This window comes from Manacus vitellinus, unplaced genomic scaffold (assembly GCF_001715985.3).
Source record: "Manacus vitellinus isolate BGI_N305 unplaced genomic scaffold, ASM171598v3 scaffold_1_pilon, whole genome shotgun sequence".
Classification (NCBI taxonomy): Eukaryota; Metazoa; Chordata; class Aves; order Passeriformes; family Pipridae; genus Manacus; species Manacus vitellinus.
The window spans coordinates 47,600,156-47,614,066 of NW_021939396.1; the positions used below are offsets into that span (position 1 = coordinate 47,600,156).

Consider the following 13,911-nt stretch of genomic DNA (forward strand, 5'->3'; position numbering starts at 1 on the left):
TGTCACTGAGACATTCGATTATTTGATGGAATTGATATGGGCATGGAAAAAGCAGAACAACAAATAAAGAGCCTGGGGTGGCTTCCAGTGGCAAAAATGTGAAATCCTTGCAAGGTTAGAGGTAGCCTACAATGTTCACACTAAACCTTGTCTAATAGCCTTTTGCATTCAAGCCACAACCAGAGGCAAAATTTGCTTCTCACCATGAGATTATTTAGCCCTTTTGCTACACTGGGAGCAGAATGGGTTTGAAACAACCTGGGAGAGGCCACATCAGTTATTGTGCCAGCTCCCTGTTTCAAATAGAAGAAATAAGGTGTTTTCCATGTCTTTAGGTTCTGTAAACCTGTATGGAGTAGCAGGTACCACTAACTCTTAATGTCTGTGAGATGATTTGCAGCTAGGAAATAGTCTCATAGAAGCTATTGCTATATAAAGATTTGGGTTTTTACTAGGAGTGAAATTTAAGGATCTTTTGCTGCTCATGAGCAACCACATGAATCCCAGACCTTTTCAGTGTAGTCCACCAAGTCCTCCTTCTTTATTAACTTTTGCCTTTGTTTTTCTGATTCTGGATACCACAATTACACAGCAGGATTTTACTGCTTCCCCAAAACCAACAGGAGAAAAACCAGACCAAGACTATCTCTGATGCAACAGCACTGAGATGAATGGAGTTACAACAGAGAAAAAGTCTCAGGGTTTTCAGAGAGACCAGATACCCTTTAGTGAATTACCTTTCTGCTTCTTTTTAGACTGCTAACAAGCCAGTAAAACAGAGACTGTACCGTGTGTGCAAAGTCAGTCAGAGTGTGGCTTTCTGTATTTGAGATGATGACAGATTGCTTGCTAAACACCAGATCCAGGCTACAATAATGGCCTTGCTTTTTCAGAGGGACAGTTGCTCAATACCTTCTGCTTTAGAAAGCATTATAGCACCAATTTTTCACTGGTTTTTCTGCCCATTAAAGTTGTCAAAATGCTGTATGCCATTTTCTTTAAATGAATCCAGAGTTGATTCTCTCTTTGTCCTGCCCAGCTGTCTTCCAGGCTGGAGCCCAGATCAGCAAAGGTCTTTCAGTTACTTCTGACACTCCAGTGAAGCATGTGTACACCTACGCATTGCATGCAGTGAGCATGAGGACATACCTGGCTTTTCCTTTTGGCTCTAGGCAGCTCCTTGTTCAGTGTGTCATGTTTTGCTTTGTTTACAGATAGTCACCGTGAAGGATATGGCTCACTCTGGGTACTTAGAAGGGACCTCATGAAATCATCTGGACTTAAAAAGCAGGCCTAATTCAAGTGTTTCTGTTGAACCTGTGCCTTGACTAGCAATGTGGATCTTGTTAATTCAGCTTTAGTGTAATATTCTACTGTTTTCTCCAGTTATACAACACACTTGGAGTTGGCAAGTGAATATATATTATCAGTAACTAAAGGAAAATGTAGTTTCTTCCTTTTGCTGTTCAAATTATTGCCAATTTGTACTTCAGATCTGAAGTTTGTAAAGCTAAGATTTTATACTGTCCTATAACAAGTATGTCTTTATGGTTGAATGAAATCTGTCACTGGAAACTTGGGTTAAGACATTACCCTGAAGAGTCCAAAGCAAATGAAAATAGTAGAAATCCTATCAATAATTAGTTGTGTGGCAGTTAGATGAGACTGAAGAGAATGAAATATGCAATGGCAGTATTTTCATTGCCCAAAGGAAAAAAAATATGAAAAACCACACTAAATGAAGTAGCTCCAGCTATGAACAGTCTTTGTTGAGAACACCCCAAAAATTTGATGAAGACAGGGCTTTAATCTTACTGGTATTATTGATTGGCCATGATATGTGGGGAAGACCACGCCTGGTCTGTGTATCTGAAAGATCACTAATGAGCACTGTTAAAAGGTCTTTCAGTCCCCAGCAGCTTCTCTTCTACAGAAACTAGTAGCTTTTAATTCTAACGTGTAAGTGAATGCCAGGCAGCAGTGATAGGGAAGGCAGACCCAACTTAGCTGGAAGATGCTCATTTAGAGGGGCTGGAAAGAGAAGGTTGCTTTCGAATACCCAAGGTATTGATTTTTGTCTATTTGACACTAAACTGGCAATGACTTACCCAGATTAACTGATGTGAAGTGCAGAATTAGCTATATTAGGCAAACCATTTCCCTTATTTTAAATCTGTTTCCCCTCAGAGGGCAATCCAGAACCAAATTCAAACCACCCAGCTCCAGCAGCAGAAACAGAAGAGGTCTCTGGAAATGTGAACTGCGGGGTTAGGTCAAGGACAAGGCTAGACAAACCAACGCATGTATTTGCTTTAAGCAGGGGTGGGATCTTACCCTACATGTTAAAAAAAACTTGATCCTCTGTCCAAAGTCATTCCCTGAGCAAGTTGTAGCTTACTTACTTTCTTGCTACTGCCCTGCGAGTGGAAAGGATGAACTCTAAGGAGAATGAGTAGAGAACCAGAGCCGATGTTGGTTTTGTTGCTGTTGATGTCAAAAGAGGTCATAGGGACTGATGTCCTATTATTGGAAATGTCTTTCTTTCCCTGGTAGTAGCTCCCACGACCATCACTGAATGGAGCCTTCAACAGTAGGTGAGCATCTGGAACACTCAGAAGTGAAAGTCAACCTCTTGGGAGTGCCCCAGGCTTGAACAAGCGCTTCCCATCTTCTCCAGAAAAAGGCAAAACAGGCAGACCGACCACCTCTAACATCCCTTACAAAGGCCACTCCAGTGCTCCCAACGTCTGCTGCTCTCAAAAATGCAAAGTTATCTATGCCTTAAACTTGCTTTTGGTTAGCTTCACTCTAATTCTCAGCTTGGCAAGATCTAGCTGCATTGTTCATCTCACTTTCTGACAAGGTCACAGTGAGAAATGTGGTGAACATCCTCTAAAGGAAACCAAATTTTCAAGTAGTTGCTGACCAGAGCAGTGAGGACTATCTGCATCTAACCCACTATAACAAAACGTGCCATTTCACCAGGATTTGTTGGCCTTACAAAATGGCAGGCAAACTGTGTCTAGGTGACAGATAAGAAAAAACTAGATGAAAGTCATGATGGGCATTAGTCAAGAAACTTAAAAAACAAGGACTAACTACAGAATGAGAACAACCAGAAATTCAAGCTGAAAGCATACTAGCTTCCCTCACTGGAGCAAGTCAAAGGAATATTATTCACCTTCAATAGGCTAATCTGATACTGGCTAGTGCCAGAAAAATTATAACTTCATATTTTGCATTTAATTTAAGATAGTATGTGTAAAAAAAGTACAGATTGTTTTATTAGTGTTTTAAACAATAATTTAATATGTCTTCTCAAAGCAAAAGAATAGTAAACCCAGCTTGTTATTCCTTCACGACCTTGATGTTTAATTCATGTTTTGGTTTCAGGTTTCTCCAACATACCATGTAATTTTTACCACCAATTTGGACGTTTGTTCTGTGTTGACTTTGCCTCCCATTGAGTTACTTTTTTGCCTGCCATATTTAATCCACTGATTAGTAGTTTTAAATCACAAAGGATACCTAAATACAACGTAGGAAATGAAAGTTTTAAAAGTAGTTTTGGGCTTTATAAACATATGTGTGGGAGGTAAATTTAATGGAAACTTAGCTAAGAGACTGAGAGAATCCCTGATGCCAGCAGAATTCCTTCTTTCAGTGTAATATTACAATAAAAAAAGACAAACCAAACTCTGATACAGAGAGGAGAGTTCAAGAGCTCTACAAAATTTTATTTTGAGTTTTGTTCTTCCTTTAAGGCCTAATTTCTTCTCAACAATCAGTCGAGAAGAAATATTGCAGTAATTCATTTGAATATGGAGTGTCAGCTGGGGTTTCATCTAACTTATGTTTTCTCTGCAAATTAGCACGTAGGCACCATGAAGACAAAGCTCTTAAATTACACGTACAAAGGGCAAAATGAATGCTTGACACGTTACCATTTGTTGCTTTGTGTTACAGAAGGGATATCTTGGATGAAACAGTACTTCTCTTTCTCTGCATCTTTCCCTTGGCATTCAAACAGAGTAGTCACCAAGCTGGTAAGCAGTGGAGTAGTGGCCACCAAGATGTCTTAGGGTCTGTGAGCAAGATATGCACTACCCACCTTCCTATATTTTTTTCCACATTTTTTGGGGGGAGAGGAAATTCATTTGTCCTTGCCCTGGACAGCTGTGACTTGGTACGGCTGTGACAGAAAGACTCATCCCTGGTGGGCACTGATGACTGCTCAGTCAAAGAAGAAGGTTTAGAAATGAGTGTAGCAAAGAAGGGGCCTCAAGAAGAGAGTAAAGCCTGGGGAAAAGATAGTGCTAGAGGCTCCAATGGAGAAAGAATCTTGAAAACTGGATTGAAATGAGGAAGAGAAACTTTTGTACAGTTTCCTTATTGCTGTTGCTTCCTACACACACACAAACGTGTCAAAGCAAGATATCGAGGAATGGTCCCTTCAACTTGATATGCTGTTTCTGATGCTGAGTAATGTCTGAGTTTTCTGGTAAGCCTCAGAACTGACAGCCTTATATAAAACTCTCGAGTGAAATTCTGCTAAATTCCAGTTGCTTAGTGGCTGGGTTACAGTCCAGAAGGATCCCATCCACATGTGCTGTAAGCAGATCTCTGCAGATTTATATCTGCAAAAGCCTTCCCTAACCACAGGACCAAATTATCTTTATGGATCAAGAGCAAGTTTTTGAATCCTGGAAAGTATTTTTCTCCCAAAATCTGACTTCCAGAGACCAGTTACACATACTTCAGGAGAGTGTCTAATCAACTATAGATGTACTGCATTTTTTTACCTTTGATGTTAATTTGCCATATTCTGTCTGCTTTATCATGAAACCTACATCTCTCTATCTGTCTTCACATTCTCTCTTCTCCCTGGATAAATCTTCCATCTAAACCAAATAGTTTTAATTTTCTTTCCACTCAAAACTGTACCAAACCCTCTTAAATAATTATTTATCCCTTTCTATTTCTATGATTTGCTTTTCTTTCCCTGGCAAAGGACCAGAGGTGATGTCAGCTCTGCTATGAGCGCAGTTGTTGGCGGCACAGGACGCACTGCATGCTAATCACATGAATATTTACCCAGCTCCTTGGAGGGGTTTTGAAGCTACTCTCAGGGCCATACTCAGACAGTTAGTTTAAAGCCAATTTAGTTTTCTCTGCAACATGCTGTGATGTTCTAATACTCACAATTATGTTGTTCACTTTTTTTTTCTTACCAGAAACTCACACGTTATTTACTTAACTTATAATAGCTGTGATTGCCCAACAAGCAGATATTTACATCAAAACATTCCTAAGAATACCCAAGTGGCAACAGTTAATGAGTGATGAGGATGTATGGGAATTTGAAGCCATGTTTTCCAATGTGCTTAGCCAATGACTTGCACAAATGAATTTTCTCCATTACTGGTTGCCCAACTACCAGAAACTTTGAAATTACTGTTAAAAGCATCTAAATGTTTTTGTTCATCACCATTATTGTAGGTAAGTCAATACATTGGCACCTCCTGAGACAATTTTTCTTTATTTTAAAATAATATTGATACTTTGCTGCTGGCTATTCACATTATCCTGAAGATATTCACATCAAGAAGGACATTTATTCTGGAAAGGTGTGATATATGTAAAACAACTCAGTGAAATCAAAGTGTGTCACGTTACACAGATTCGAGTCTTCCAGTCAGTACTCCTTTGTGATGGAGAAATGGTCATTTTGTTCTAACCTTTCTTTCAAATGTCTAATCTAGTTTCAAAACTTCATAATTGTTTGAAAGTGAAAATCTAAGGTTGCAGTTTGTCGTTATGTGTGTATCATTGCCCAAGATTTAAGGTGAAATGTGTTAAATTGCCTGCTAGTTCATATGACATTGTTGGATGCTTGTCTGAAAGTGAAATGTAGGGCTTAATGCATACATACCTTTGTATCCCAGAATGGCTACTGTGATTGTTAACAGGGCACATAAAATGTATAATAAGATGATGGAAAACTTTAGTGCCCAGTTATTTTTACACTTGGTACATTGACTCCCCTCTTGAATACCTGCAAAAGAAAATTTAAAACAATTTAAAACAATGGCAAAGAACATGTTGCTGGTTTTATCTCCCCATATGTTTTCTTTTGTTTCCTAAAGAACAAATTATTTATGTAAGTAGATGATATATGGGTGCCTTTTCGCCTATGCTGCCTGGATGGCCTTCACAGTGGTTAAATCACCAGTTCAGTGAAATAGTGATGTTTGCTAAACATCTTTAATATGGGGAAGAGAAGTAGGTTCTGCTTCACTGAAAAACCATTGACTTTCCTGAGAGACAGGGCTATCTTCTGTGCTAACAAGATTATGGTGAGCTTTGGAAGTCAGATGTTGATTAGCATTTCCTCTGTCAGGGATCACACTGCAGCAGCTCTTTCTTAGCATTCAGTCTCCCTACAGGGGCAATAGGAGACAGTAAATGCTCTGGCAGGAGGAAAACATAGAAATAAAATAGAATTCTGAAAACCTGGGTAGGAGTACTGGTCCTGCTTTGTAACCATTGCCACAGATGGTTACCATGAGAACACTTTCTTTCCATAACAAGAGAGACTTTTTTTCTTATTTTTGGGATTTTGGAGAATACTATTACCACAGAAAAGAAGGGGTGCTTTACTAATAAAGCCATTGGTACATCCACAGAAAAAATGCTGGTGAATTTCCCCTTGTAGATAAGCTTAAGAAAAAGAGCCTCAAGCTGATGAAAGAAAACAGGCCTTTACTGTTTTATATTTGAGCTATTTTGAAGAATGGCTTGATATCTTTGAGTCTATTAGGGAAGCAATTTTCCTCTTTTGTCCATGTGCTCCTCAGGAACAGCTTGAGAGCATTGGAACCATCAAATATTAATCAGAAACACAAATGTGTAAAAACCTGAAAACTGGAGCACTGTGCTGGAACAAATGGGTGGGATTTATCCCTCTTTCCAAGGTGCATTAAGCAGGCCAAGACTAATGTAACTTTCTGTGTCTGTCAGAAAATGCATTTCTTTGACATTTCACTCTATTTGTGTACTATTAGGGGAGTCCCACAGGAAAGCTTTAAGCTCTAACAAATTCTATGTACTAGATTACTTAACTAATCAAAACTTGCTCTGTAGCTTTTTATGAGTAACTTATATTTCCCTTGAGGACTAACCCACAGATGATTTTACTTTTTGAAACCCATGACCTTCCTCAGAGTGGTTTTTTATTTTTCATTTTTTAAGAGAAAAGCATGGGCCACTTCCCCTGGGTTCACAGAAAATGGGTGACCAATATACCAAATTAAGTCAATTATATTTCTCTCTCTCAAAAAAAAGCATTTTCCAGTGACTTCTCTAAGCCCAAGGTACTTGAAGGAGGAGGGCTTACCATATTGTAGCAACTCAGGAAGAGGATTTATACAAAGTTTATTTGACAAGGCATTTTCCGCAATACTCCCTGCACATATATGAGCTGTGGCTAAGGCAGAAATGTATCTCTCATAGGTCAGTCCACTTTCCTAATTACATTATCGTATGTTTTTTACTAAACTTTTCAGCTGTGACATCATATTCTGTTGCCAGGTGACAAAAGCGATGTCATAGATTTGGTTTCTTTGGGGTTTAGGCATAAGATCAATTGGGAACATCTGGTTCTTTTTCAGGAACAGGAATGTTAGGGGAAAATGAGACAAAGACTTGTAAGCATAAACCCAAGAACAGAAACTCCAGAGGGGAAAGGCTTCTCTCCTGCCTGTGAGGTGAGAAAGGTGGGAGCTGGCACAGAGACAGGCAGTTGTATAGCCCATTTATTGGTGACTTGGATTTGGGAGGCTGGTAATTCCTGCGTCACAAAAGAAAAGGTGAAGGGTCCATAATTCAGTAGCCAAGTCTTATGGATCCTGATGTGTGGGCTGGCTTTCTTTGTTTGGCTGGCAGTCTCACAAAGTTTGCTACTGAGGAAGATCTAATTGCTGAAAAAGCCAGAAAGTGCAGTTTTCTAAAGGTCTGCAATAGGTATTCAGAGACTGAAATTATTTCACAGTGGGAACTTCTGGTGTTTGGAGCACCATTTTGCTGCTCTTAGCCGGTACTAATGGGACTCATTGAACCCCTGTGCACTTCTTTCCCTGAAGGGTTTAAAATTCAGATTACATTTTGGTAAATCTTTGAAAATCCCCCACATCAAAAACCACAAGAAGCTTGGGGCAGAAATCACATCACATTCATCTTCTAAATACACAGATAACAAAAAGCTTGATCCTCCTTATTTTACTGTAATTGAAGCAGACCTAGATCCTTATCGGGGAAGACTGATAGACTGCAGAGGTACAAAACACAGAGAAAGGCAGAAATAAAAACAAAGCCTTTGACAGCAATTGCACATAGAAAAGTTTCACTTGATAACTGTCTCACATTAAGATTACTCATTTTATGACATGACCTGCTTTCTGTCACCATACTCTGGCTTCCTGGGTAGGGTAATGAGCTGAAACTTCACTGATGTCACTGGATATATTGCAGTTCACATCAAGCATCATGTACATTCCAGTGCTTCATAAGGATCTAGTTTCACTTGTCTCAGCCTTCTCTATCCCTGGTTCAATAAAACAGCACTTTGGCTTTTCGGAACTTTTACTTTCAGCGTATTTCAAACTGACATCAGAACAGCACCCCAACAAAAGCCAGACCTTTCCATCCTTTAACAGTCCAGCACTGTTGGTATCAATAACACAAACCCAGTATACTAAAGTGATCATACAGGTTAGAGTGACTCCATTAACTGAGCTGGGTTGGAACTGTGTATAGCATTGCTTGCTGGGACATAGTGCCTGTCAGCCTAAGAGTGCATCTGACTGCCATTGAACCCCCACTACCCTCATCTAGCATGCCCCAGGTCTAGGGCTGGAGTGAAAAACCAGGGAGCTCTAACAATCTCCTTTGTTTTCCGTTACTAGAGATTGACACAGTAAAGTCTTTCAGAGCTATTAAATTTGCTCTTTATTGCAAATACATAGTTCTTAACTCTGCTGCTAGTAACAGCTGATGTTCGAGTTTACTAAACATATAAAAATTACTATAAAAATACCAAAGATAGTGGTACCTTGAAGAAAAGATTTGGAAGGCTCATTATGATGTCTTTCTGTGCAGTTAAATAATTCAGGCTATAAGCAAAGACAAAAGCCTCTCTGTGTAGGTATGAATTACACTATAATCAGGGCTCCACAACCTCCCCAGCACAGCACCTGACTTCAGCTTGCCCTGTTGCCCTTCCCCACTACCTAAGGATCGCGCTCAAATAAGGTTTTCTGATATAGAAGATGCATTTAGTTCATGCTGTGGAGACACATTTTAATTGAAAGGTTGCTCTGAAAAGCTCTGATAGCCAAAACATTAAGCAACAACAAATGGGAGACAATTAAAAATGCTTACTGTGATTACACAAAACCCAGCATGTTGGCACAAAATCTTGAAGTTTTACCACAAAAGCTGAAAATCAAGGCTTGAAGGAGCCCATGCTTGGGCTTTAATTTGACAAAACTTCCCCAGTTTTATCCACTCAACTGCTTGCTGTCATGGCTTAACAAAATGCAGTGTTCTTCCAGGAGATGTATCACATCTCATGTAGAAAGCTGTCGAGTAAATAGACAGGGAAAGACCCTACATATCCCATTGACAGAAGATATGTAAAACCTGCAAAAGGGTGTTCTTGGCTGGTCAGCTCTTCTCTGTTTGGCAGTGATGCTCCTAGTGCAGCACACTCCTCTCTGTGTCCTGTACGCGTGTTTTCAAAGGTTGGTCTGCTCCCAGACATTTGTCATTGACTTCCAAACCCAGGGAGCCAGGGTCACTTCTGCATAACATGCATTTCTCATTGCCGATTTCACCAATGTTTAATAAATATCAGATGCGACACAATGTGCCTCATTTCACTGGACACATGCTTTTTTCCATTCTTTCTCCCAACTTATTTTAATAAGAGCTCTGGTTTTTCTGCCTCGCTGTTGGGAAGACATCTGGCCAAACAGACAGCAACCTAGTACAAAGAGATCCTGCTGGCTCACATGCTTTGGGGACCCCCTTCTCTGCGAACCAAGATGGTCACAAAAAAATATGCAAGTGAGACATCCCCCTGTTACCAGGCTTTGTAGTATTTGTTTTTATAGCATTGCATTCCAGAGACTGAAGACTTTGTTCTCACACAGGGGGTATACATCTGCAGATTCCTTTTGGGCTCCAAGAAGAGGTTTTGATAAAGGAGGAGCTGGGCTTTTTGGTTTTTGTTTGTTTGTTTGTGGTTTTTTTGTTGTTGTTGTTCCATGGTTTTTAATGGGAGACTAAATATCTTTGCTCTTTGACCACCTTACAAAATGCCTGACTCCTCAACTGTGTTATGCTTTGAACACTGGAATATGACATATACACACACTTTTTTTCCTGAATAATTCTCTTAGGAGTATTTGCCTACGTGTTCTTTTCTTGGCTCTTGCTGCAGGATCATAGGTGGCCTCATAATATTTCTGCTAGCAAATCAGTTTTGACATAGATGCAAGGTTCCCTTCATAACCCTGACAAAAAATGTACTGATAAGATGAAGAAATGTAGTGCAGGAAACAAAAATACATTAGTTCAGAGGGGTTTTCCCTGCGGCGATTCACTGAAAAGAGATAACATCCCTTGAATTTCAGAAGGAAGACTGCAAGCCTAGTTGGCAGCCTTCAAATGATAAATTTCTCAAAGGTAAGGTTTTCAAAGCTGATGAGAGGTAGATCTAATGCCTATATTTAAAGAGACATGAGCAAACTAGGATAATAAAAAGTGTTTTTATAAATACATTAATAGCAAAAGGAGGAACAAGGAAAACCTTCATTCTTTATTGGATGTGGGGGGAATATAGTCACCAAAGATAAGGAAAAGGCCGAGATACTCAACACCTTCTTTGCCTCAGTTTTCAACAGTAAGACAGGTTATCTTCAGGACAACTGGCCTCCTGAGCTGGTAGACAGGGATGGGGAGCTCACCCTGTAATCCAGGAGGAAGCAGTAGTGACCTGCTGACCCACTTAGATGCTCACAAGCCTATAGGACCAGATGGGATCCATCTAAGGGAATGAGGGAGCCGGAAGAAGAGCTTTCCGAGCTGCTCTCCATCATTTATAATCAGTCTTGGCTCACTGGGGAGGTCCCAGATGACTGGAAGTTGGCCAATGTGATGCTCATCCATAAGAAGGGCCAGGAGGAGGATCTGAGGAACTACAGGCCTGTCAGCCTGACCTTGGTGCCCAGCAAGGTTATGGAGCAGATCATCCTGATTGTGTTCACATGGCACATGCAGGACAGACAGGGGATCAGACACAGCCAACACAGGTTTAGGAGAGACAGGTCCTGCCTGACCAATCTGACCTCCTTTTATGACCAGGTGACCCACCTAGTGGATGAGGGGAAGACTGTGGGTGTTTTCTACCTGGACTTCAGCAAAGCCTTTGACACCATCTCCCATAGCATACTGCTGGAAAAGCTGGCAGCCCACGCCTTGGACAGGGGCACTCTGTGCTGGGTTAGGAACTGGCCGGAGAGCTGGGCCCAGAGAGTGGTGGGGAACGGTGCTGCATCCAGTTGGCAGCCGGTCACCAGTGGTGTCCCCCAGGGATCAGTGTTGGGCCCAGTCCTGTTTAATATCTTTATTGATGATCTGGATGAGGGGATTGAGTGTCCCATTAGCAAATTTACAGATGACACCAAGGCTGGGGGGAGTGTCAATCAGCTGGAAGGCAGGAGGGCTCTTCAGAGGGACCTGGACAGGCTGGAGAGTTGGGCTGAATCCAATGGTATGGGGTTCAGCAAGACCAAGTGCTGGGTCCTCCACTTTTACCACAACAACCCTATGGAGCACAGGCTGGGGACAGAGTGGCTGGAGAGAGACCAGGGAGAAAGGGACCTGAGTGTTCTGACTGGCAGCATGCTGAACATGAGCCGGCAGTGTGCCCAGGTGTGCCCACAAGACCAATGGCATCCTGCCCTGGATCAGGAACAGTGTGGCCAATAGGTCCAGGGAAGTGATTCTTCCTCTGTACTTGGCACTGGTGAGGCTGCACCTCGAGTACTATGTCCAGTTCTTGGCCCCTCAGGTTAGGAAGATTGTTGAGGTGCTAGAATGTGTCCAGAGAAGGGTAATGAGGCTGGTGAAGGGTCTGGAGCACAAGTCCTATGAGGAGAGGCTGAGGGAGCTGGGGTTGTTTAGCCTGGAGAGGAGGAGACTCAGTGGAGGCCTGATAACTCTCTACAAAGTGGTGTTAGGTCATAGGTTGGACTCAATGATCTCAGGAATTTTCCAACCCTGTTGATTCTGTGATAATTCTGTGATAACTACATGCATCTATTTCCAACTGTCCTGCCATGGGAAAGTGTCTTTGAGTTCCTTTCCAACCCAAACCATTCTATGATTCAACATATAAGTAGAAGTTAAATACTGAGAGGTACTTAATCATGCAGAGTTGCAACAATGACAAAATCTCAGCAGATTATATTAGCACACTCAAATAAAAAGCAGATGCAACTTTGACAACAATAAACTTTGTATACTTTTGAGATTGCTGGATTCAGACAGCCACAAATTTCGAAGTGAGATTTTTATCTTCTCTTCTGCGTGGTGTTACAGGTTATTAACCTGCCCTTCATGAAAACAACCCCTGTGATCCTCCACAATAGTTTTGTTGCAGTCAGCAAAACTGATTATTCGATGGCTCCATATGACTAAGAACATACTTCAGAAAGCAATCATTCTTTATAATGTTTACTATAAGCAGAAATTGAGAGTGGTCCATGCCTTTTTTAATTCTTATTTTGAGATTAAACTCCTTTCTTCAGTTTAGAGTCTATTCTTACACTGTTAAAACTATACCTTGAGATCCCCTAAATTTTTCCTAGCTAATGTGTAAAGGTCCATGCCTATCCCCAAGTTATTGGATGAACTTTATATGATACTCCAGCCATGGGAAGCATGGCATGTACTGGGGCTTTTCTGAGCAGCTGCCTCTCTAGGTGCTGCATGGTGCCCAGCCCCTCTCTGGCTTTGTGACCTAAATGGTGCTGGACAGCCCCTCTTGAGCGTAAGTGCAAAAAAAGAGCTAACATCATGGTTATTCCATGACCAGTCTGCAGGGGAGTGCAGAGCCCTTAGGTTGTGGCTATGAAGTGCCTGGTTTTGGAAAGCCTTCATCCAAACTGAGCCATTGCTCACATCACATCATCCTCATGTGTGCACGTCCATCCCCTGGGCTTTGTGCAGAAGAGCTCTTGACTGAGCAAACCAAGGCTCTTCATTGTACATGACAAAACAGGGGTGATACTACCAAATTCTGTCTGCTGCCCTTCTTCTTCATTCCTTGTTTAGTCTCTTGCCATGATTTCCTTTCAGTTTGGCCATAGGGGGAATGTGAGTGTCAGCCTTCCTTCCATTCCACAGTCTTGGCAAGCCCTCTCTCTGCAATGGCAATGGTCCTGCTCACCCAAGTAGTGCAGTGCTGGCTTGTGGGCAGGTGGATTGCAACAGCTTCTTAACTGTCAGATTTTTACAATGCCACTGGAAAAAATATTTAGCACAAGCATGCTGTCATTTGTTCTGGAATTTGCTAGTTTTGCTTCTGGTTTTGTAATCAAATAGGCATAAATGCAAACTATTCTTGTTTTGAAAAGGTTTCTGGTTATTTATTAGGAAGTAATAAAAGCAGCTAAACTTGAAATCTAAGCAGTGGGTATGTACTCAACTAACTTGTGCCAGTTTTCCTATGCCAGGTGGAAAATCATGAATCATGAAGCATGGCAGCAAGACAGAGGCTGAAACAGCCACTCTATATTTCAAGTAAACACTGCAAGACACAGAGCTTCTTTCTTCATAAATTAATAA

General features: G+C 41.1%; 1 protein-coding gene across 1 annotated transcript in view; it reads right to left on the reverse strand.

Moving 5' to 3' along the window:
* Positions 1–13,911, reverse strand: part of COLEC12 (collectin subfamily member 12) — a 101,354-nt gene that overhangs the window by 14,073 nt on the left and 73,370 nt on the right. The window contains exon 3 of the mRNA XM_018081134.2: positions 5,933–6,055. Within this exon, the coding sequence (XP_017936623.2) occupies positions 5,933–6,055 (123 nt within the window). The remainder of the gene's footprint in view (positions 1–5,932; positions 6,056–13,911) is intronic.